Source organism: Procambarus clarkii, chromosome 2 (genome assembly GCF_040958095.1).
Source record: "Procambarus clarkii isolate CNS0578487 chromosome 2, FALCON_Pclarkii_2.0, whole genome shotgun sequence".
NCBI lineage: Eukaryota > Metazoa > Arthropoda > Malacostraca > Decapoda > Cambaridae > Procambarus > Procambarus clarkii.
This window is the reverse complement of record NC_091151.1, coordinates 30,153,128-30,178,374: the sequence shown is the minus strand read 5'-3', so window position 1 is coordinate 30,178,374 and position 25,247 is coordinate 30,153,128. Positions and strand designations below refer to the sequence as shown.

At 41.5% G+C, this 25,247-nt stretch overlaps 1 protein-coding gene across 1 annotated transcript in view; it reads left to right on the top strand.

Annotated features, from left to right (window-relative positions):
- The window catches only part of LOC123762369 (uncharacterized), a 131,788-nt gene that overhangs the window by 36,428 nt on the left and 70,113 nt on the right, over window positions 1–25,247 (top strand). Inside the window, exon 4 of the mRNA XM_069324033.1 lies at window positions 15,328–15,456. Coding sequence (XP_069180134.1) covers window positions 15,328–15,456 — 129 coding nt within the window. The remainder of the gene's footprint in view (window positions 1–15,327; window positions 15,457–25,247) is intronic.

Below are 25,247 nucleotides of genomic sequence, written 5' to 3'. Positions count from 1 at the left end.
CGCCTGAAATCGCTCGAATCTTTACGTAATATTTAATTATCTTTAAAATATTAGGTTTACACTTTACGTGAAATTTGATTTACGTCATATTACGTAGTTTTCACGCTTGATTTGTCCTCAGCAACGTTTTCTCACTATTACCGCCTTACCAACGATATAAAACAAGCTCCAAGGTGCGGCTCGCTTGGCCCACCCATCGCTTGGCCCGCACATGACCGCACATGGCCAACGCTGGCCCACATTCACCCGCGCTAGTTTACCTCGCCACTCTGTATACTCCGCACTACGAACACTGTATAATCCGCACTACGAACACTGTATAATCCGCACTACGAACACTGCATTTGTTTTGGATACCGATGCTTCACTGGTCCAGACTTGCATCTTAGCCGTCTCTCGTTGCGGGAATCTGGAAAGAAAGAAATAAACCCCACATGTGCCCCACAATGGCCTAGTCACTTTAATTAACTAACTCCTCTGACCTGGTCTCACCTGACCCTTCTTTCCTCCGTCTAGTAACCACCATTCTCACCACAACCCGACGTCTACCATTTCTCGAACATTCCCTCACCAACTAAACCAGAACCACACTTCCTTCATCTCGCACAGTGTTCCAAAACCTGTTTGCGCTGCCACCAAATATGTCGTCTACCAATTCCCTAACATTCCCTCACCAATAAACCAGGAACACTATGAAGGGACATATCGAAGGTATTTAAAGGCTGTCGGGTTTTGTCATTTAATTACAAAGAATAGACTCTGACAAATAATACTATATTAACATACTCTATTAGGTCAATACACTTCCAATACCCATAGACCACTTGACCTCCGCGATCACCACCCACACTCGTAACTTCCGCCTAAGTCCCTAATACGGAATGATTACCACAACGCTCCACACACGGTTAGTCTTTCATTCAATACTCACATACTGCAGACTTAACTTGGTCACTAAGATCACATCAGGTTCTCGCATAGCTGTCTGCTACACTTCGCTGCTGCCGCAACGGAGATCCAGAAGACTTCTCAGTTCAACTCCCACAATCAGACTGACTCCAGTCCGACATGGCCTCAACCATTTCACCCCGCCTCTCAAGGAAGGTATAATCCGATTAACCTTATCCTTAGAGCGTTAACCTTGTTCCTAGAAGCCTGAGTCCTCTTTCCAGGAATTATTAATTAGGCTAAGCAGCTGCGGTCTTAATCCATTGACCTTTCTTAGATATGTGATCCATAGTCTGTCTACTTAACATGTACTTCCAATCATCATTCGTTATGTGTTGTATTAATGATCCTCTAGCTAATAATTCCTACTAACTTGTGGATTACAACAATTGGTATGGAGTCCACTTCCACCCACAAGATAGGTATGGGGTCCACTACTACCCCAAGATGCATGGGGTCCACTACCACCCACAAGATGGGTATGGGTTCCACTACCACCCACAAGATGGGTATGGGGTCCACTACCACCCACAAAATAGGTATGGGGTCCACTACCACCCACAAAATGGGTATGGGGTCCACTACCACCCACAAAATGGGTATGGGGTCCACTGTAACACACAGGAAGGGTATCTAGTCCAATACTGCGCACAGGATGGGTATGGGGTCCATTACCACCCACAAGATTGGTATGGGGTCCACTACCACCCACAGGATAGGTATGGGGTCCACTACCACCCACAAGATGGGTATGGGGTCCACTACCACCCACAAAATAGGTATGGGGGTCCACTACCACCCACAAGATGGGTATGGGTTCCACTACCACCCACAAGATGGGTATGGGGTCCACTACCACCCACAAAATAGGTATGGGGTCCACTACCACCCACAAAATGGGTATGGGGTCCACTGTAACACACAGGAAGGGTATCTAGTCCAATACTGCGCACAGGATGGGTATGGGGTCCATTACCACCCACAAGATTGGTATGGGGTCCACTACCACCCACAAGATTGGTATGGGGTCCACTACCACCCACAAGATGGGTATGGGGTCCACTACTACCCACAAGATGGGTATGGGGTCCATTACCACCCACAAGATTGGTATGAGGTCCACTTCCACCCACAAGATGGGTATGGGGTCCACTACCACCCACAAGATTGGTATGGGGTCCACTAAAACCCACAAGATAGGTATGGGGGTCCACTACTACCCACAAGATGGGTATGGGGTCCACTACCACCCACAAGATTGGTATGGAGTCCACTTCCACCCACAAGATAGGTATGGGGTCCAGTACTACCCACAAAATAGGTATGGGGTCCACTACCACCCACAAAATGGGAATGGGGTCCACTACCACCCACAAGATGGGTATGGGGTCTACTACCATCCACAAGATGGGTATGGGGTCCATTACCACCCACAAGATAGGTATGGGGTCCACTTACACCCACAAGATGGGTATGGGGTCCGCTGCCACCGACATGATGGGTATGGGGTCCACTACCACCCACAGGATGGGTATGGGGTCCACTTCTGCCCACAAGATGGGTATGGGATCCACTACCGCCCACAAAATATATGTATGGGGTTCACTACTGCCCACAAGATGGGTATGGGGTCCAGTACCGCCCAGAAGATGGGTATGGGGCTCCAATCACCCATATAATGGGTATGGGGCTCCAACCACCCATAGAATGGGTATGGGGTTCAATAACACCCATTGGATGTGTATAGCGTCCATTGCCGCGCGTCGAGCTCGAAAACCGCTGCATTCATCACAGAACCATGCCTATTTCACGCAGATTCCTTAATAAACGTAAGAGTTTTATATGTCACAAGAAAGATAGAAATATAAGCTTCATTCTAAATACCTTACCATGGGCATATTTAAATTTAAAGTGAAGATACGTGTACTTTTATAATAGTCGAGCTCCGACCCCGGACAGATCGATCGACCGAGCAACTCCCTCTCAGAACAATGTTTTTTTCACGTGAATTCGTTAATAAACATATATGTTTTATATGTCTCAAGAAAGGCAGACATGTAAGGTTTACTTTAAACACTTTACCATAGACATATTTAAAGTTCTAATGAAGATGCATGTATTTTAAAAATTACGGAGCTCCCACCCCGTACAGACTGAACGACAGAGCAACTCTCTCTCAGATCAATGTTTATTTCACGTAAATTCGTTAATAAACACAAATGTTTTGTATGTCTTAAGCAAGATAGAAATAAGAGCTTCATTTTAAATACATTACAATAGTCATATTTATAGCTCAAGTGAAGATACATATGTTTTTATAGTAGCGCTCAGTAGCTTGTCGGGCATGGAGTGCAGACGCCTACGCACTTGCCGATATATTGTATAATTAACAAAGATACGCTAATAAAGCCTAAAATCTTATATGCCTCCAGAAAGACCGAGATATGAACATTATTATGATTGCACCAAATGAAATATATCATGTTCGAGAACAAAGATATATCAATTTTAAATTATGTTTCGACTCTTGCTCGGGCGATAGAGATGGGGCGACTCACGCCCCATCTATTGGAGATTCTGTCCACTAAAGACCCAAAGCTATTCAAACCCCCCTAGCATTATTTAAGTAATGAAGTAATATGGTATATTTACTCACTATAATGTGGGTGCTGAATGCGGAACATGAGAAAACATATATTTACTCCAAACTAATATAATTTCATTATGAAATAAGTAGCATCAAAGGAAGTCGACGGTCCAAGCGTCAATGTTGTGGAGCGACTTATCCAAGATATATCGTTATTGGAAAGTGTTTGTTGGCATATCCAGTTGTCGCACTTCTCTGAACAAATTTTCACAAATTTAAATTATAATGTCAACAAGTAGAATACGTATTTTTAATAAAATCTAACATAACTAGCCAGAAAACATTTAACATTTATTAAAAAATATATGTTTGGAAGTTAAATCGACTTCATAGGACAATAGTTTTGTTATATATACTCGTTATTCGTTGACATGCGTTTGCTACTTAAACTACCATGTACTGTACTTATGTAAAATCTCCCATGTCTCTTCGCTCATCTCACCGAACCCTACAGGCTCTGTGATATATTGTTTAATTAATTGAGATTCACAAATAAAGCTTATAACTGTATATGTTATCGAAAAGGCAGAGCTTAGTTTAGTTCATTTATTATGCACCCCATACCCATCCTATGAGCGATAGTGGAGTGTTACAGAGGCACATAATGGGCTCAGGGATTGAGCCCCACAATTCATATAGCCAAGCAAGTTATAATCTTGATAAGTTAGTTACAAAAGTCAATGCACATTGTCACATCAACAACGGGCTCGAGACCGACCACAAGTACAGTTTATAATTTAAGTAACTGACATATATGGAGGGCTAGTGTCACAATTGATATGTTTATCCTACACATAACCCCCTCTCCCCCATCCAATGGGCAGCGGTGGATAGGTTACAATCAAGTCTTTTTTTTTTGCGTTTTATTCAGAGATTAGATCTTATTGGGTGAGGAAAGATATTCATATTTTAAAGAAGGCTTCTTGGCTGATGCTCTCCATTGATGGAAAATATATAACCTTTTGAAAATCAATGTTAGTTTGATCTAGATATTGTAATTAACAAAAGTATTTATGTCATCAGAAAGGTAGAAATATAGGCTACATTTAAAATCCTTTGTCATAAATATAACTGAAGTGAAAACGAAGATATATGCGTTTTGATAGTTACTTGATGGCTAGCTCTGAGAGTGTGAAGCCCTGCACACCAGCCAATAAATTGTATAATTAGTTTCCATATATTTTAATTAATCTTAAAAATCTATATGTCAGAAGAAAGGAAGAGGTAGCAGTTAATGTGATAACATTTAAAAATATATATATCTTAAGTTAACTAAATAATACCACCTTATCGCCGGTGTCCGGACACATGAAAACTACCTAGGTATCAGTATCCAGCCAGGGATCACAGGCTGCACAATACTGATAAATTATGTAATGCACAACTTGTGGTCCATCTCGAACCCATTTATGATGTGACGACTTATAGTGAATTTTGTAACTAGCTCATCAAGATTGTAACTTGCTTAGCTAAATGAATTGTGGGGTTCGGTCCATTCATTTTCTTTCTTTATTATGCACCCCACAATACCCATCCCGTGGGCGGTGGTGTAAAGGATTACAGAGGTACATAATCGTTTCAGGAACTGAACCCTCTAGTTCGTTTTGCTAAGCAAATAACAATCTTTTGACGCTAGTTACAAAATTATTAATGTACACATACTTATGCATACATGTACATATACATACGTATACATATATGCATACACATACATATTTAATCACCCACACAAATACACACATCAGTAATCTTTTGTGTCACAAGTAATTCAACAAGAGGCTCACAACAGTCACTATAAAAGGCACTTTACATCTATGAGGAGTCGCACAGTTACTAGTCTTGCTCCACACCCACCCAACTGGGCGTCAGCTTTACAGTCATGTGCTCCACACCCACCCAACTGGGCGGCAGCTTTACAGTCATGTGCATGCATTACCTACAGTAAGCAAATTTTGGATACTTCGCTAAGATTTCGGTCAGCACATTATGAATGAAGTACTTATACACATTTCATGGACACTATTGATGTTGTTATCTTTAAATTCCGCGATTTTTTCACATTCCATTATATAATGACGCAAAGTATGCGAATAGTTCTGCTGACAGAGTATACATTTAGTCAAATCTACATCATCAGATGTTACAAATTCCCAGAGGTACTTGTAGCTGAGCCTAATCCTAGCAGTGGTAACATCTAGAAGTCTGCTAACATTATTGGATGACCCATAGACTAGCGATTCATCAAAGTTTACACAATATTGTGAAATTGAGAGTCAGTGTAGTAACATAAATTGGTAAATCATAAATATTGTAAGTTAAGAATCTGATGCATGTGTGTGTGTTGGGGGGGGGGGGGGCGGGGGTTATACCCTTGGTAAGCGAGAGTGGAAAGTAACCTTAGACGTTCTGCGGTCAATGTGGTGGGGAGGGAGAGTGTTAGGGTCAAATCCACCCTCCAACATCTGGGCATAGTACAACCAGCCTCCACAACACTCCATCAGCCTCTAGCTGATGCTTGTAGATGCTTCATCTAACCTCACCTATGTAACACATTAACCTATAGTTCCAGTGATATTTAAACTCATCACAGTGGCGTCTCACCAATATAAATTGTATTGGATTTTGTCCCGAAATAGCTATATGCTGACTGGACGTGTATGTATGTATGAATGTATGTATGTACGCATGTATGTATGTATGTATGTATGTATGTATGTATGTATGTATGTATGTATGTATGTATGTATGTATGTATGTATGTATGTATGTATGTATGTATGTATGCATGTATGTATGTATGTATGTATGTATGTATGTATGTATGTATGTATGTATGTATGTATGTATGTATGTATGTATGTATGTATGTATGTATGTATGTATGTATGTATGCATGTGTGTATGTATGTATTCCCAATCACGTTAAAGACTCCCCGTCTATCATCCAATTAAAGAGAAAAACAACTATGTAGTAAATAATCAACTCCTTGTAACTATAATTATGCTGATCTTCCTATCTGTATTCAGACTGAGTCTAGCATCATTATAGGTGATTATAACGCTAGGCATAGGCATATTGGTAATTCGCAGTTCAGTAATCGTAACGGCAACCAACTGTTGTCACTATTAGGTAGTCACGATGATGCACAGATTGTGGGTGACCTTGAACCGACGTATGTCTACGGGCGGGTATTCTTGATCTATGTCTCGGTGTCAACGTCTCCCACACCGTGTGCGCCTAGTCAATAGTGCCAGATATGGCGTCTGATCATTTGGCCATATTAGCCACTGTAAGCATTGGAAGCTCTATCCTCCCCGGCGGAGTGTTCAAGCGGAAGAGGCTGGCTGTGTCCATCGATCAACGAGACAATTTTGTTGCTCATGTGTCAGATTGGTACAGTTCATCTGAGCCTTCATCAGTTGAAGATTTTAACAATGGGCTCACAGGTACTATCGAGCAGTTTATAGAATCACTTGATCTATCGTCCAGGCCACGTAACCCAAATTACACTGGTCATAGCACTTATGTTTATTATAATGATTCTAAATTGCATACACTAAAACGCACTGCCAGAATAATTGGACGAGCTTGTAGAAGGACCCGCACTGCTGAAGTGCTTCGGCTCTTTCAAGCGGCTCTGACTGAGGCCAGGGAACGTATGGTGGAGTTGAGGCAGACAGACTGGGAAACTTTTGTCCGTGGTCTCAATTCTCACACGCCACTAAGTCGGGCATGGAAGGATATCAACAAGATCAAAGGGAAAAATGCTGCAGAGATCTCGTACCCTAATCCTCTGCATAGAGCAAATGAGCTTGTTGATGCTTGGGCCACGACTTCCAGCTTTGACAGTCTTCCTCTACACTCACAGAATGAGTTAAATAATAGATATACTGATAGGGCAAGGCTCCTTGACTTCATGCATCATCAAGAGGATGACTGTGACATGTTTTTTACTGAATACGAACTAGATTCTGCTCTACATAAAGGCAAAGCTACATCACCCGGGGAGGGTGGAGTTACTTACGGCATACTGCATATGCTTCTGCTAGTTCCAGGGAATCCCTTGCTTCAATTGTATAATATGAGCTATGTAACTGGGGAGCTTCCTAAGTCATGGACCAACAGTGTTATTATTCCCATTCCTAAACCTCACCAGCCGAGTGCTTTTCGCCCAATCTCCCTCACTAGTTGTCTCTATAAGTGTCTTGAGAGGATGGTTCTCATCCGCCTCCTTTACAGAATTAGTAACATGTTGTCTCCCCAGATATATGGCTTTATGCATGGAAAGAGTGTACATCAATGTATTACCATATTCCTCACCCTGCATACTGATAGGTCATATACCACTTTCCTAGATCTTAAGTCAGCCTTTGACATTGCTAACCCACACGTCATTCTGAGCGAACTTGCTAAAATGAATGTTGGAGGATGGCTTTTACGGTGGATAAGAGGCTATCTATCCAACAGGAAGTCATCTGTACTGCTCCAAGGGCATAGGCGTGTAAAGAGAGATTTTGAACTTGGCACTCCACAGGGAGATGTCCTCAGTCGTACTCTGTTCAATGTGTTAATCAATGCACTTTTAAACTTAGTAACTGTCCAGTTACTAAGAACTGTGTGTTACTGTTACTAAGAACTGTGTGAACTGTGTGTTCATGTGTCCGGACACCGGCGATAAGGTGGTATTATTTATTTAACTTAAGAGATACATATTTTTAAATGTTTTCACATTAACGGCTACATCTTCCTTTCTTCTGACATATAGATTTTTAAGATTAATTAAAATATATGGAAACTAATTATACAATTTATTGGCTGGTGTGCAGGGCTTCACACTCTCAGAGCTAGCCATCAAGTAACTATCAAAATGCATATATCTTCGTTTTCACTTCAGTTATATTTATGACAAAGGATTTTAAATGTAGCCTATATTTCTAACTTTCTGATGACATAAATACTTTCGTTAATTACAATATCTAGATCAAACTAACATTGATTTTCAAAAGGTTATATATTTTCCATCAATGGAGAGCATCAACCAAGAAGCCTTCTTTAAAATATGAATATCTTTCCCCACCCAATAAGATCTAATCTCTGAATAAAACGCAAAAAAAAACGACTTGATTGTAACCTATCCACCGCTGCCCATTGGATGGGGGAGAGGGGGTTATGTGTAGGATAAACATATCAATTGTGACACTAGCCCTCTATATATGTCAGTTGCTTAAATTATAAACTGTACTTTTGGTCGGTCTCGAGCCCATTGTTGATGTGACAATGTGCATTGACTTTTGTAACTAGCTTATCAAGATTCTCCGTGGTGTAGTGGTAAGACACTCACCTGGCGTTCTGCGAGCGCTATGTCATGGGTTCGTATCCTGGCCGGGGAGGATTTACTGGGCGCAATTCCTTAACTGTAGCCTCTGTTTAACGCAACAGTAAAATGTGTACTTGGATGAAAAAACTATTCTTCGCGGCAGGGGATCGTATTCCAGGGACCTGCCCGAAACGCTACGCGTACTAGTGGCTGTACAAGAATGTAACAACTCTTGTATATATCTCAAAAAAAATAAATAAAAAATATAACTTGCTTGGCTATATGAATTGTGGGGCTCAGTCCCTGAGCCCATTATGTGCCTCTGTAACACTCCACTATCGCTCATAGGATGGGTATGGGGTGCATAATAAATGAACTAAACTAAGCTCTGCCCTTTTGATAACATATACAATTATAAGCTTTATTTGTGAATCTCAATTAATTAAACAATATATCACAGAGCCTGTAGGGTTCGGTGAGATGAGCGAAGAGACATGGGAGATATTACATAAGTACAGTACATGGTAGTTTAAGTAGCGAACGCATGTCAACGAATAACGAGTATATATAACAAAACTATTGTCCTATGAAGTCGATTTAACTTCCAAACATATATTTTTTAATAAATGTTAAATGTTTTCTGGCTTGTTATGTTAGATTTTATTAAAAATACGTATTCTACTTGTTAACATTATAATTTAAATTTGTGATAATTTGTGCAGGGAAGTGCGACAACTGGATATGCCAACAAACACTTTCCAATAACGATATATCTTGGATAAGTCGCTCGACAACATTGACGCTTGGACCGTTGACTTCCTTTGATGCTACTTATTTACTTATTTCATAATGAAATTATATTAGTTTGGAGTAAATATATGTTTTCTCATGTTCTGCATTCAGCACCCACATTATAGTTAGTAAATATACCATGTTACTTTATTACTTAAATAATGCTAGGAAGGTTTGAGTAGCTTTGGGTCTTTAGTGGACAGAATCTCCAATAGATGGGGCGAGAGTCGCCCCATCTCTCTCGCCCGAGCAAGAGTCGAAACTTAATTTAAAATTGATATATCTTTGTTCTCGAACATGATATATTTCATTTGGTGCAATCATAATAATGTTCATATCTTGGTCTTTTTGGAGGCATATAAGATTTTAGGCTTTATTAGCGTATCTTTGTTAATTAGTCTCCTTGATATAATTTACTCAGACCTTGACAAAAATGAGTTTCTGATTGGACTCTTCATTGACCTGAGAAAGGCCTTTGATACTGTTAATCACGATTACCTCTTATGTAAACTCCATCATTATGGAATCCGAGGCCATGCACTGGACTATATCCAATCCTACCTTAGTGATAGACACCAATGTGTAGCCATCAATAATATAACCTCTCCCATTCTACCAATAACCGTTGGAGTGCCACAGGGCAGCATCTTGGGACCTCTTCTATTTCTTATATACATCAATGATCTGCCTAATGTCTCTAACATTCTGAAACCTATTTTGTTTGCTGATGATACTACGCTCATCTACTCCAACCCAAACCCACATACACTAAATGATGTTGTTAATAATGAACTAAAAAAAGTCCACTTATGGATGTTAACCAACAAACTAACACTTAACATAGAAAAGACCTACTACATCCTATTTGGAAGCAAATCTACAAATGCAATTCAGCTTCAGATAGACAATGTACACATTAGCAATAAAAATGATGGAAAGTTTCTTGGCCTATTGCTAGACAAGAGACTCAACTTCAGCACCCACATACAACACATAACTAAGAAAGTCTCTAAAACAGTTGGTATACTCTCCAAAATCAGATATTATGTACCTAACTCTGCTCTCATCTCTCTATATTATGCACTAATCTATCCCTATCTCAACTATGGTATCTGTGCATGGGGTTCAACCACTGCAAACCACCTCAAGTCCATCATCACCCAGCAAAATTCTGCTATCAGAATAATATCAAATTCTGCTTTCAGACAACACACAGCCCCCTTGTTTAACTCCCTAAACATGCTAAACATAATCTCACTCCATAAATTCTCTTGTGTCAACTACATTTACAAAACCCTGTTCTTAAATGCAAATCCTGCTCTGAAACTCTTCCTAGACAGATGTAATAGGACCCATTATCACCACACCAGAAATAAATATCTCTTTGATATCCCCAGAGTTAAACTTAATCTGTGTAAACACTATACAAATAAAGGGACCCAGTTTTGGAACTCACTCCCTTCAGTTTTGGAACTCACTCCCTTCTGAATTGAAAAGCTGTCCAACTTTTACATCATTCAAAATCAATACCAAAAAGTACCTAATTTCATCTTCATAGTCTTTCACTTTTTGCCTTAAAATTGCACTGTATCTATTGCTACCCAATCTCCCAACCTTTATGTTCCCAATTTGAACATCTTTACCATTGTGATCATTGCTGTCTTCTTATAAGTGCTGTCAATCTGCTGTATGGTGTTTATAAATCTTGTTTATCTGTATCTTTTGCTACCCAGTCTCCCAATCTTTATTTACCCAATATGAACATCTTTACCATTGTGATCATTGCTGTCTTATATGTGCTGTCAATCTGCTGTATGGTGTCTAGTAATCTTGTTTAAATTACTAATCAAGCTGTCAATGTAATCAATCAGAGCTTTAATATAACAATGTGCTTTAATATACTTACTAAGCTCTCTCATCTCATTTTTCTCTTGCAATGTATCTTTATCATTTATCAATTCTGATAGAAATTACCTACTTAATATTATCTGCTAGATTAAGGACCTGCCCGAAACGCTGCGCGTACTAGTGGCTTTACAAGAATGTAAATACTGTACTATCCAATGTATTCTCACAAACCCTATGTATCTTCTTGTATATATATAAATAAATAAATAAATAAATAAATAAATAAATAAATAAATTATACAATATATCGGCAAGTGCGTAGGCGTCTGCACTCCATGCCCGACAAGCTACTGAGCGCTACTATAAAAACATATGTATCTTCACTTGAGCTATAAATATGTCAATTGTAATGTATTTAAAATGAAGCTCTAATTTCTATCTTGCTTAAGACATATAAAACATTTGTGTTTATTAACGAATTTACGTGAAATAAACATTGATCTGAGAGAGAGAGTTGCTCTGTCGTTCAGTCTGTACGGGGTGGGAGCTCCGTAATTTTTAAAATACATGTATCTTCATTAGAACTTTAAATATGTCTATGGTAAAGTGTTTAAAGTGAAGCTTATATGTCTGCCTTTCTTGAAACATATAAAACATATATGTTTATTAACGAATTCACGTGAAATAAACATTGTTCTGAGAGGGAGTTGCTCGGTCGATCGATCTGTCCAGGGTCGGAGCTCGGCTATTATAAAAGTACACGTATCTTCGCTTTAAATTTAAATGTGCCCATGGTAAGGTATTTAGAATGAAGCTTATATTTCTATCTTTCTTGTGACATATAAAACTCTTACGTTTATTAAGGAATCTGCGTGAAATAGGCATGGTTCTGAGATGAATGCTGCGGTTTTCGAGCTCGACGCGCGGCAATGGACGCTATACACATCCAATGGGTGTTATTGAACCCCATACCCATTCTATGGGTGGTTGGAGCCCCATACCCATTCTATGGGTGGTTGGAGCCACATACCCATTCTATGGGTGGTTGGAGCCCCATACCCATCCTGTAGGTTGTAGTGGACGCCATACTCATCGTGTGGGTGGTATTGGACCCCATACCCTTCCTGTGGGTGGATGTGACCCTCATACCCATCCTGTGGGTGGTATTGGACCCCTTACCCACCTAACAGGTGGTAAGGGGTCCAGTAACAATATACCAATCCTGTAGTTGGTATAGTAGACACAATGCCATCCTGTTTGCAGTAGTTTACCCCAACGACATTCCAACGTAACATCGTTTTCTGTTAGCGTTCCTACAACATATCCTTTAAAGATTTGTAAAGCACAAACTATGGTATATAATATTGATTGGCGCAGCACTGTTATTCTATGTAATAATTTTTAGTGATTATAATTTACTAAGAACAACTAATATTTCTCAAAACAAAACTACGAGCCTTCAATAGGATGTAGCTGATCTGTAATATTCTAATAGCATGGACAACAGAAGGTAAATTTCACAACCCATGTGGGACCTGAAAACTACAATTTTCCTTATAATTGAACCAATCACGACTATTCTGCTATCTAGGTTGACGGACGAGTACTGTGAGACGTAAATTGGTACGTGAGGAAGAGTTTGGGCCTTGGAAAAAAAAGTAACTGGGAATATATCACATATTTACTAATTCATATTCAACATATTGACTTTAAGCATTAAGTCATATATGTGCTGTCTTGTGTGAGAACGGGTTGCATGTTCAGATAATTCTGTATACCAACTGGTAGATCATTTATGTAGACAATAAACATCACTGGTGCAAGAACTGAACCCTGTGGTACTCCACTTGTGACATTTCTCCAGTCCGATACATTGCCTCTGATCACTGCCCTCATTTTTCTATTAGTCAGAAAATTTTTCATCCATGTTAGAAGCTTACCTGTTACCACTCCAATATTTTCTAGTTTCCAGAACAACCTCTTTTGCGGAACTCTGTCGAAAGTCTATTTTAGATCCAGATAGATACAGTCAACCCAACCATCTCTTTCCTGTAATATCTCTGTTGCTCGATCATAGAAACTGAGTAAATTCGATACACAGGATCTTCCAGATCGAAAACCATACTGTCTGTCTGATATTATATCATTTCTCTCCAGGTGTTCTACCCATTTAGTTTTAATTATTTTTTCCAATATTTTGACTATTACACTTGTCAATGATACCGGTCTATAATTAAGGGGGTCTTCCCTGCTTCCACTTTTGTAGATTGGAACTATGTTAGCCTTTTTCCACACATCAGCTACAACTCCTGTAAACAGGGATGCCTGAAAAATCAGTTGAAGTGGAATCCTGAGCTCAGGTGCACATTCTCTCAGAACCCATGGTGAAACTCCATCTGTACCATCTGCTTTGTTGTTATTTAGCTCGTTAAGCATTTTTTCCACTTCGTCTCTAGACACCTCTATGTGCTCTATGTTGTTCTCTGGAATTCTTATTGTATCTGGTTCCCTGAAGATTTCATTTTGTACAAACACACTTTGGAACTTTTCGTTTAATGTTTCACACATTTCCGTTTCATTTTCCGTGAATCTATTTCTCATTCTCAACCTCTGAATATTATCCTTTACCTGCAATTTGTTGTTTATGAATTTATAGAATAGACCTGGTTCTGTTTTACATTTGTCTGCAATCCTTTTTTCAAAATTTATTTCTGCCTGTCTCCTCACTGCCGTGTAGTTTTTTCTCGCATCTTTGTAACGCTGGTATGTTTGGGGGTTTGGCCTCTTCCTGTATTGATTCCATTTTTGTGTCTTTTGGTCTCTGCCCCTCTCACAATTTCTGATGAACCAATCCTGTTTCCTAGTTCTGCATCTCTGTTTTGATATAATTTTTGTTGTGCTTTTATCATATATTTCACAAAACTTGACATACATCTCATTCACGTTCTTGCCTAGCAACAAGCTAAAATTTTTTCTAAGGTTGCCATAATGTCCTCTCCTAAAGTCAGGTTTCTCAATTGCATCAACCTTCATATTTTCTTCCAGATTATAACGCATTGCATACTTTATTCCCAAAAAGACATGGTCACTTTTACACTAGGGAGAAAGGTTCTGAAAGTCAAATATTTCTTTCGTGTGTGTGTGTGTATGTGTGTGTGTGTGTGTGTGTGTGTGTGTGTATGTGTGCGCACTTTAACGAGGTGTATGAACCGTGGTGAATGAGGTGTATGAGAGCCTAAGAGCCTTGCCTCATCCCCCGCAAATACAGCTAGGTGAATACTAGGTAGGATCCTGAGTTTCTGTTAAGAAGGATACATGTGAACTGGGTATATGTTTACAAAAAGGGCACTGGTGTTCCTGGGCACTGGTGTACTTAGGTATGTAACATCAAGTGCAATGGTGTATGTGGGTATATATTAACAAGGGCTCTGGTGTACCTTATTATACGTTAACAAGACTACTGGCGTACTTGGTATGAACTAAGAAGTGCACTAGCGTACCTGGGTATGCACTAACAAGGACACTGGCATACCTGGGTATGCACTAACAAGGACACTGGCATACCTGGGTATGTACTAACAAGGACACTGGCATACCTGGATATGCACTAACAAGGACACTGGTATACATGGGCATGCATTAACAAGGACACTGGGGTACTTGGGTGAAGGGTGGCCGGGATTTGGATTAATTAAAGTTGCTTGAAGAGCTTCCCTCAACTATCAGCTGTTGTGATGAGTTATAATAATGACCTCATGTGTTTGTGTGTTATAGACCTGGACGAGAACGAGCCCAAATTGTGGCGGCGCCGGACTTATGTACTGTGGCTGGAACTGTCGCAGCATACCTGATGCATGTACCAGGTCAGACTGTAGCCCCAAGTTAAATCCTCGTATGTGTGAGGTGAGTGTTGGCTCAGTATCTTGTGTTCCTCTAAGAATGAAATTAATTTAATGATGGTTATAATTTTTTGGTCAGTTTGGGTTTACATCAATCTATAACGAGTATTCTACATTTATATGAAATATTTAATTTTCACGTAATCTCTCTCTCTCTCTCTCTCTCTCTCTCTCTCTCTCTCTCTCTCTCTCTCTCTCTCTCTCTCTCTCTCTCTCTCTCTCTCTCTCTCTCTCTCTCTCTCTCTCTCTCTCTCTCTCTATATATATATATATATATATATACATATAATGTTGTACCTAGTAGCCAGAACGTCGTACTCGGCCTACTATGCAAAGCCTAATTTGCCTAATAAGCCAACTTTTCCTGAAATTATATATTTTTCTAATTTTTTTCTTATGAAATGATAAATCTGCTCATTTCATTATGTATAAGTTAATTTCTTTAAATTAGAGTTAAAACTAACGTAGATTTATGACCAAACCTAACCAACCCTACCTAACCTAACCTAAACTAACACAACTATGTCAGTAATTTATGTTCTTAGTATAATATAATAATAATAATTCAAATAAACTAATTGGAAAAAATTTATTGAAAATAAAGAAAATCACTCGGCCTATTAGGCAAGTCGGGCCTTGCATAGTATGCCAAGAAGTGCGTTCTGGCTACTAGGTATGACATATATATATATATATATATATATATATATATATATATATATATATATATATATATATATATATATATATATATATATATATATATATATATATATATATATATATATATATGTATGTTACAATTATTTCAAAATGTCGAAATTACTGTATCCATATTCCATGGATTTAAATACCAGCATATTTAAATATGCATTCAAACACACATTAAGATTCAATTAGACCTATGTCAACATCAGCGTAGTTTACACAGAGATATATTAAAATGTTTTCATTCAGTGAGCTTTACTTCCATTGAGTTTTTCATTCAGCGAAATTTTTATTCAATAAGTCTTTCATTTGGTGAAGTTCATAATCAGTGAGGTGTATATCCTTAGTGATGTTTCTATTCACTGTTTGTATTGTATTCAGTGAGATTTATATTCAGTGGGTTTTGTATTTAGTGAGAATTTTATTCAGTTAAGGTTTCGTTCTAGGAATTTTCTTGTGTATATTTTAACATTATATAGTCTGTTCCTCCTCGCTAGAGGTCATACTCATTCCAATTTACATTATACATATTACCAGATTCTCTTCATCCTACGCATTATACCGTCATTACACTGAACGTGTGTGTGTGTGTGTGTGTGTGTGTGTGTGTGTGTGTGTGTGTGTGTGTGTGTGTGTGTGTGTGTGTGTGTGTGTGTGTGTGTGTGTGTGGGTGTGTGTGTGTATGTGTGTGTGTGTGTGTGTGTGTGTGTGTGTGTGTGTGTGTGTGTGTGTGTGTGTGTGTGTGTGTGTGTGTGTGTGTGTGTGTGTGTGTGTGTGTGTGTGTGTTTACTAGTTGTGTTTACTAGTTGTGTTTTTGCGGGGGTTGAGCTTTGCTCTTTCGGCCCGCCTCTCAACTGTCAATCAACTGTTTACTAACTACTTTTTTTTTTTTTTTTTTTCCCACACCACACACACACACACACCCCAGGAAGCAGCCCGTGACAGCTGACTAACTCCCAGGTACCTATTTACTGCTAGGTAACAGGGGCACTTAGGGTGAAAGAAACTTTGCCCATTTGTTTCTGCCTCGTGCGGGAATCGAACCCGCGCCACAGAATTACGAGTCCTGCGCGCTGTCCACCAGGCTACGAGGCCCCTACGAGGCCCGAGGTGTGTGTGTGTGTGTGTGTGTGTGTGTGTGTATGTGTGTGTGTGTGTGTGTGTGTGTGTATGTGTGTGTGTATGTGTATAGTAGTAGTAGTAGGGATCGTTAGCCTGTTCTTCCACCGTGAATGAATGTCTTGGAGCCCAGAGTCTCATTCACCCAGATGGTGAATGAACCATCATTCATTCCTACCACATTGCATCAATATTTTATAATACGCCATATCTACTCATTCTCACCATTTACTCAAACACACGTGCGTGCGTGCGTGCGCGCGAACACACACACACACACACACACACACACACACACACACACACACACACACACACACACACACATACATACGGGGGCCTGGTAGCCTGGTGGATAGCGCGCAAGACTCGTAATTCTGTGGCGCGGGTTCGATTCCCGCACCAGGCAGAAACACATGGGCAAAGTTTCTTTCACCCTGAATGCCCCAGTTACCTAGCAGTAAATAGGTACCTTGGAGTTAGTCAGCTGCCACGGGCTGCTTTTTGGGGTGTTTGTGTGTGTGGTGTGTGGAGAGAAAAAATAATAGTAGTAAGTAAACAGTTGATTGACAGTTGAGAGGCGGGCCGAAAGAGCAAAGCTCAAACCCCGCAAACACAACTAGATGAATACATACACACACAGGGGGCCGTGGCTGAATGGACAGCGCTTGGGACTCGTAATCCCAGGGTCCGGGCTCGATCCAGGCCGTCGGAGGAAACAGATGGGCAGAGTTTCTTTCACCCAGATGCCCCTGTTACCTAGCAGTAAATAGGTACCTGGGAGTTAGACAGCTGTTATGGGCTGCTTCCTGGGTGTGTGAGATGGGGGGGGTCAAAATTAGTTAGTAGTTAGTAAGAGTTGATTGAATGACAGTTGAGAGGCGGGCCGAAAGAGCAGAGCTGAACCCCCGCAAGCACAACTAGGTGAATACACCCCCCCCCACACACACATTCCATACACACAGGTTTCAGGAACCTGTACACCTTTTGATTGACGGTTGAGAGGCAGGACCAAAGAGCCAGAGCTCAACCCCTGCAAGCAAAATTAGGTGAGTACACACACACACACACACACACACACACACACACACACACACACACACACACACACACATTAGGAAGTGATGTGGTGGAGGCTGACTCCATACACAATTTCAAGTGTAGATATGATAGAGCCCAATAGGCTCAGGAACCTGTACACCTGTTGATTGACGGTTGAGAGGCGGGACCAAAGAGCCAGAGCTCAACCCCCACAAGCACAATTGGGTGAATTAGGTGAATGCACACACACACGTGTGGTGTGGGCGAAAAAAAGTAGTTAGTAAACATTTGATTGACAGTTGAGAGGCGGGCCGAAAGAACAAAGCTAAACCCCAGCAAACATAACTAGGTGAACACACACACACACACACACACACACACACACACACACACACACACACACACACACACACACACACACACACACACACACACACACACACACCAGACAAAGTATCACCGTGGATACTAAAAGAAGCAGCACAGGCCCTCAGCGTGCCTCTGGCAAGGGTCTTTAATGAGTCACTTATGTCGGGAGAATTGCCCAGTTGCTGGAAGAAGGCAAATGTCGTGCCGATCTTCAAGAAAGGTGATAGGGAGGAGGCACTTAACTATAAACCTGTATCACTGACAAGCATCCCCTGTAAAATACTGGAAAGAATAATTAGGCTACGACTGGTTGCACACCTGGAGAACATTAGGTTTGTGAACAAACATCAACATGGGTTCTGGACAGGGAAATCGTGCCTAACAAACCTTCTGGAATTCTATGATAAAATAACGAGGATAAGACAGGACAGAGATGGTTGGGCAGACTGCATATTTCTGGACTGCCAAAAAGCCTTTGATACAGTACCGCACATGAGACTGCTGTTCAAGCTCGAGAGGCAGGCGGGGGTGGGGGGAAAGGTCCTAGCATGGATAAGGAACTACCTAACAGGAAGGAGCCAAAGAGTTCCGGTAAGGGGCGAGAAGTCGGACTGGCGAACAGTAACAAGTGGAGTACCACAAGGATCGGTGCTGGGACCAATTCTATTTCTTGTATATGTTAACGACATGTTTACAGGCGTAGAGTCCTACATGTCGATGTTTGCGGATGACGCAAAGTTGATGAGAAGAGTTGTGACAGATGAGGATTGCAGAATCCTCCAAGAAGACCTGAACAGGTTGCAGAGATGGTCAGAGAAATGGCTACTGGAATTCAACACGAGCAAATGTAAAGTTATGGAAATGGGACTAGGAGATAGGAGACCAAAGGGACAGTACACAATGAAGGGGAACAGCCTACCTGTGACGACGCGTGAAAGAGACCTGGGGGTGGACGTAACACCTAATCTATCTCCTGAGGCACATATAAATAGGATAACGACAGCAGCGTACTCTACACTGGCAAAAGTTAGAACATCATTCAGAAACCTAAGTAATTAGGCATTTAGGGCGCTTTACACTGCCTACGTGAGGCCAGTCTTAGAGTATGCCGCCTCATCATGGAGTCCCCATCTGAAGAAGCATATAATGAAACTGGAAAAGGTTCAGAGGTTTGCAACGAGACTCGTCCCAGAGCTACGAGGGATGGGGTATGAGGAGCGCCTGAGGGAACTGTGCCTTACGACACTAGAAAGAAGAAGGGAGAGGGGGGACATGATAGGAACTTATAAGATACTCAGAGGGATTGACAGAGTGGACATAGACGAAATGTTCACACGGAATAGTAACAAAACGAGGGGACATGGATGGAAGCTTGAAACTCAGATGAGTCACAGAGATGTTAGGAAGTTTTCTTTTAGCGTGAGAGTAGTGGGAAAATGGAATGCACTTCAGGAACAGGTTGTGGAAGCAAATACTATTCATAATTTTAAAACCAGGTATGATAGGGAAATGGGACAGGAGTCATTGCTGTAAACAACCGATGCTCGAAAGGCGGGATCCAAGAGTCAATGCTCGATCCTGCAGACACAACTAGGTGAGTACACACACACACACACACACACACACACACACACACACACACACACACACACACACACACACACACACACACACACACACATACACACACACACACACACACACACACACACACACACACACACACACACACTCACACACACACACACACACACACACACACTCACACACACACACACACACACACACACACACATACACACACACACACACACACACATACACACACACACACACACACACACACACACACACACACACACACACACACACACACACACACACACACACACACACACAGCGATTGATCAAGGTAGTATTCAGGAATGAGGCAACCAAAGAGGACATCCTAGTAAAATACTGACTGAATACTGAAAAATGCAAGGAACTACAGAGAGGTATACCTTCAGATGGACATGACCAGGGACGAGATAATAAAGGCAGCAGATGCAAGGAAAAGGCGCAAGGAGAGGGAAGGGAGCCAGGGATCAGCCTCCATCCCAGCACTCTCAGAAGGGAGTGGGGAACCCCAATCCAGCAATTCAGGAACTCCAGAAGGGAGTGCAACACCCCAGCCAAACCACCCCATAGGTCCCCCCAACCCCCAGCACAAATCCTTCCTTGCCTTACACAATGCCCACCATATCACTCAAATCCTCCCTCCACCCTTACCCCAAATATCCACCTGCCTTCCCATTCCCTGGTCTTCTTCCTGCCCCAAGCTGGCCCATGCAAGACCTAAGCTCTCCATCCCCAACAACGCCTCCCCCGAAACCCCTGTTAACTCAAACACAGGAGGGCGTGCCCTCACCCCAAACAATCCCTGCCCTCCAACCCCAAGCACTCCTTGCCCCCCCACCCCCCCCCCCACCCTTTAGAATTTTTCCTGCACCAAGCAGGGCTAGGCAAGACCTAAGCCCTCCATCTCCCCCCACCCACTGAACCCCTGGCAACTTCCCTACAGGAGGAAGAGCCTACCCAAGTAGCAATGCCCATGGATCAACTTCCTACACTTGTAGGGAAGAAAGGTGAAAATGGATATAGGAAAGTGAGCTTCAAGGTAATGTACTCAAATATCGATGGGTTTACCAATAAAACAAGTGATCTGGCAGAAAGCGTGCAGGAAGAAAACCCAGATGTAATAGAACTCACGGAAACAAAATTGTCAGGAGTCATAACAGCCCCTGTGTTTCCAATGGACTACTATATAGTAAGGAAAGAAAGGGAAGAGAGAGGAGGTGGAGGAATGGCCCTGCTGATAAGGAAGGACTGGAGCTTTGTCGAGATGGAAATTCCGGGCTGTGATGGATTTAGAGATTACATAGCAGGAACTATGACAATGGGGAGATCTAAGATAATAGTGGCGGTCATTTACAACCCTCCACTAAATGACAGAAGACCTAGACAGGAGTTTGATAGGAACAACATGACAACCAATAATATAATAGAGAGAGAGCAGCTTCATTTGCCTGCAGGAATGGCTCCAGACTCCTAACCATGGACGATTTCAACCATGGAAAGATAGACTGGAAGAATGGGAATCCACATGGAGGTTTAGCTCTCCAGATACATGGAGAGCTAAACTCTTGGAAGTGTCAACAAGAAACATTCTGAGCTAACATGTCAGGGAACCCACAAGAATGAGAGGCAATGATGAATCAGCTAGACTCGACCTGATATTCACCTTGAATGAGTCAGAAATAAGAGATGTCAAATTTAAAGCCCCCATAGGAATGTGTGACCACAGTGTATTGACATTTGAGTATCTGGTAGAGGTAGGGATTACCTATCCAAGGATGGGATTGGAAGAGAAAAGACTTTACTACCGAAGAGGAAAATATGATGAGATGAGGAACTTCCTAAGGGGAATACCATGGGAAACATAACTCACAGAAAAGAATGTATAGGATTTGATAGACTATGTCACCCAGAAATGCCAGGAAGCTGCAGATAGATTTATCCCGGTCCAAAAGGAGAAAAGCAAATAGCAATAGAAGAATCCATGGTTCAACCAGGAATGTAAGGCAGCGAAGTAATTGAGTAAAAGAACATGGAGAAACTACAGGAATAACAGGAACAGGGAGAGATACCAGAGGGCAAGAAATGAGTACCTCAGAGTGAGGAGAGAAGCAGAGAGACAGAATGAAAATGACATCGCGAGTAAAGCTAAGACCCAACTAAAACTGCTCCACAGCCACATCAGGAGGAAAACAACGGTGAAGGAACAAGGGATGAAACTGAGAAAAGGGGAGAATAGATACACAGAGAATGACAAGGAGGTGTGTGAAGAATTCGACAAGAGATTCCAGGAGGTCTTCACAAAAGAACAAGGAGAAGACCCTGCACAACATGAGGAGGAGGCAAACCAAGCAACCTCGGAGGATTTTGACCTTACGAGTGATGAGGTCAAAAGGAATCTGTTGGAGCTGAAAGTGGCAAAGGCCTGACCGAATCTCAACGTACATATTAAAAGATGGTGCATAATCACTAAGTATGCCACTCTCTATGGTGTATAACAGGTTACTGGAAACAGGAGACCTACCGGAAAGCTGAAAGGCAGCTAATGTAGTCCCAATATACAAAAAGGGTGACAGGCAAGAGGCAATGAACTACAGGACAGTTTCTCTAACTTGGAAACCATGTAAGGTGACGGAGAAGATAGTGAGGAAAACGCTCATAGAGCATCTGGAGGGAAATAGCTTTGTAACAAACCACTAGCATGGGTTCAGAGATGGTAAATCGTACCTCACAGGTTTAATAGAATTCTATGACCAAGCAACAAAAATTAGGCAAGAAAGAGAAAGGTGGGCAGACTGCATTTTCTTGGACTATCAGAAAGCTTTTGACACAGTACTCCATAAAAGGCTGTTACGAAAGTTAGAACAACAGGCAGCAGTAAAAGATAAGGTGCTCCAGTGGATAAGGGAGTATCTAAACAGGAAACAGTGAGTAACGCTTTGCTTGCCCGAAATGCCCGAAACGCTTTGCGTAATAGTGGCTATGCCCGAAACGCTTTGCGTAATAGTGGCTTTAGGCATTGTATGTACTAGCTATACCTATAAGTCAAACAATCCTTGTAAATATTTATTGTATGTATGTACCTTACCTAAATAAAATTGTATTGTATTGTATTGTATTGTATTGTAACTGTGAGGGGGAAGACATCAGGATGGCGAGATGTCACCAGCGGAGTCCCACAGGGCTCTGTACTGGGACCCATCCTGTTTTTAATATATGTAAACGATCTCTGGTAAAGACTCATTCCTCTCCATGTTTGCTGATTATGCAAAAATTATGAGAAGAATCGAGACAGATGCTGATAGACAGAGACTACAGGACGACCTGTACAAGCTGAAGTAATGGTCTAGAAAATTGATACTAAAGTTCAACTCAGGAAAGTGTAAAGTAATGAAATTAGGCGAAGGGAGGAGAAGGCTGAAGACAAGGTACCATCTGGGAGGTGAAATCCTGCAAGAGTCAAATAGAGAGAAAGATCTGGGGTTGATATCACACCGAATCTGTCCCCAAAGGCCCACATCAAAAGGATATCATCAACGGCATATGCTAGACTGGCCATCATAAGAATTGCCTTCAGAAACTTATGTAAGGAATCGTTCAGTACCCTGTATGCAACTTATGTCAGACTAATCCTGGAATATGCAGCTCCAGCTTGGAGTCATACCTAGTTAAACACAAGACAAAGTTAGAGAAGATTCTGCGGTATGCCACCAGACTTGTCTCGGAACTGAGAGGTATGAGCTAAGAGGAAAGGCTAAAGGAGCTGAAACTCGCGTCCCTGGAAGACAGAAGAGTAAGGGGAGACATGATAACCACCTACAAAATATACAATGGAATTGACAGGGTGGACAAAGACAAACTCTTTAGCGCGGGTGGAATACGAACCAGGGGACACAGGTAGAAACTTAGTGCTCAAATGAGCCACAAAGATATTAGAAAGAATTTTGTTATTGTCAGAGTACCTAACAGCTGGAATGCATTAGGCAGTGATGTGGTGGAGGCTGACTCAATACACAATTTCAAGTGTAGATATGATAGAGCCCAGTAGGCTCAGGAATCTGTACACCAGTTGATTGACAATTGAGTGGCGGGACCAAAGAGCCAAAGCTCAACTAGGTGAGTACACACACACACACACACACACACACACACACACACACACACACACACAGGATTGTGTTTGTTGGGTGGTGACTGTGATCAGTGGTAAAGTAAATTAGTGAATTGTAACACAACGATACAGTGACTGACTCCAGAGCTTTGTGTAGATAGAGAAGAACCGCCATCATCAATCTACTAGCACTTAGTGAATCACCAAGTGGAAGGCGACGACGGCACCGTCAACCATACATCATCATACTCATCTAGTTGTGTGAGCGGAAAGGAAGACTGGTATGTACCCCTCTCTGGTTAATTAATCAGGTGTACAGTGCGAGGTAAAATAGTATCATTCTTGTTCAGTATATCAGATACATTTAAAATATCAAATTGGCTCAATTTGGGTAGCGGTTGACATATTACGGGACCCCCGTAACACACGCACACGTACGTTTGCAAGCTCACACGAACGCACACGCAAAAACAAACACACGCACATGCACGCACTCACATATACGTCCAGTCAGGCTAGAAGGGATTAACACCTTTCGTGGAAAGGGGATAAAATCCTCATTCATAATCCACCCTTCTCTTTCCCCCTCTCTTACCTGCCGTAATCTGCAGACAACACCACACATCCTCTTAACCCACATCCCACGTGCACACACGCACACGCACGTTCTCTCTCTCTCTCTCTCTCTCTCTCTCTCTCTCTCTCTCTCTCTCTCTCTCTCTCTCTCTCTCTCTCTCTCTCTCTCTCTCTCTCTCTTGCTCTCTCTCTCTTGTTCTCTCTCTCTCTCTTGCTCTCTCTTGCTCTCTCTCTCTCTTTCTCTTGCTCTCTCT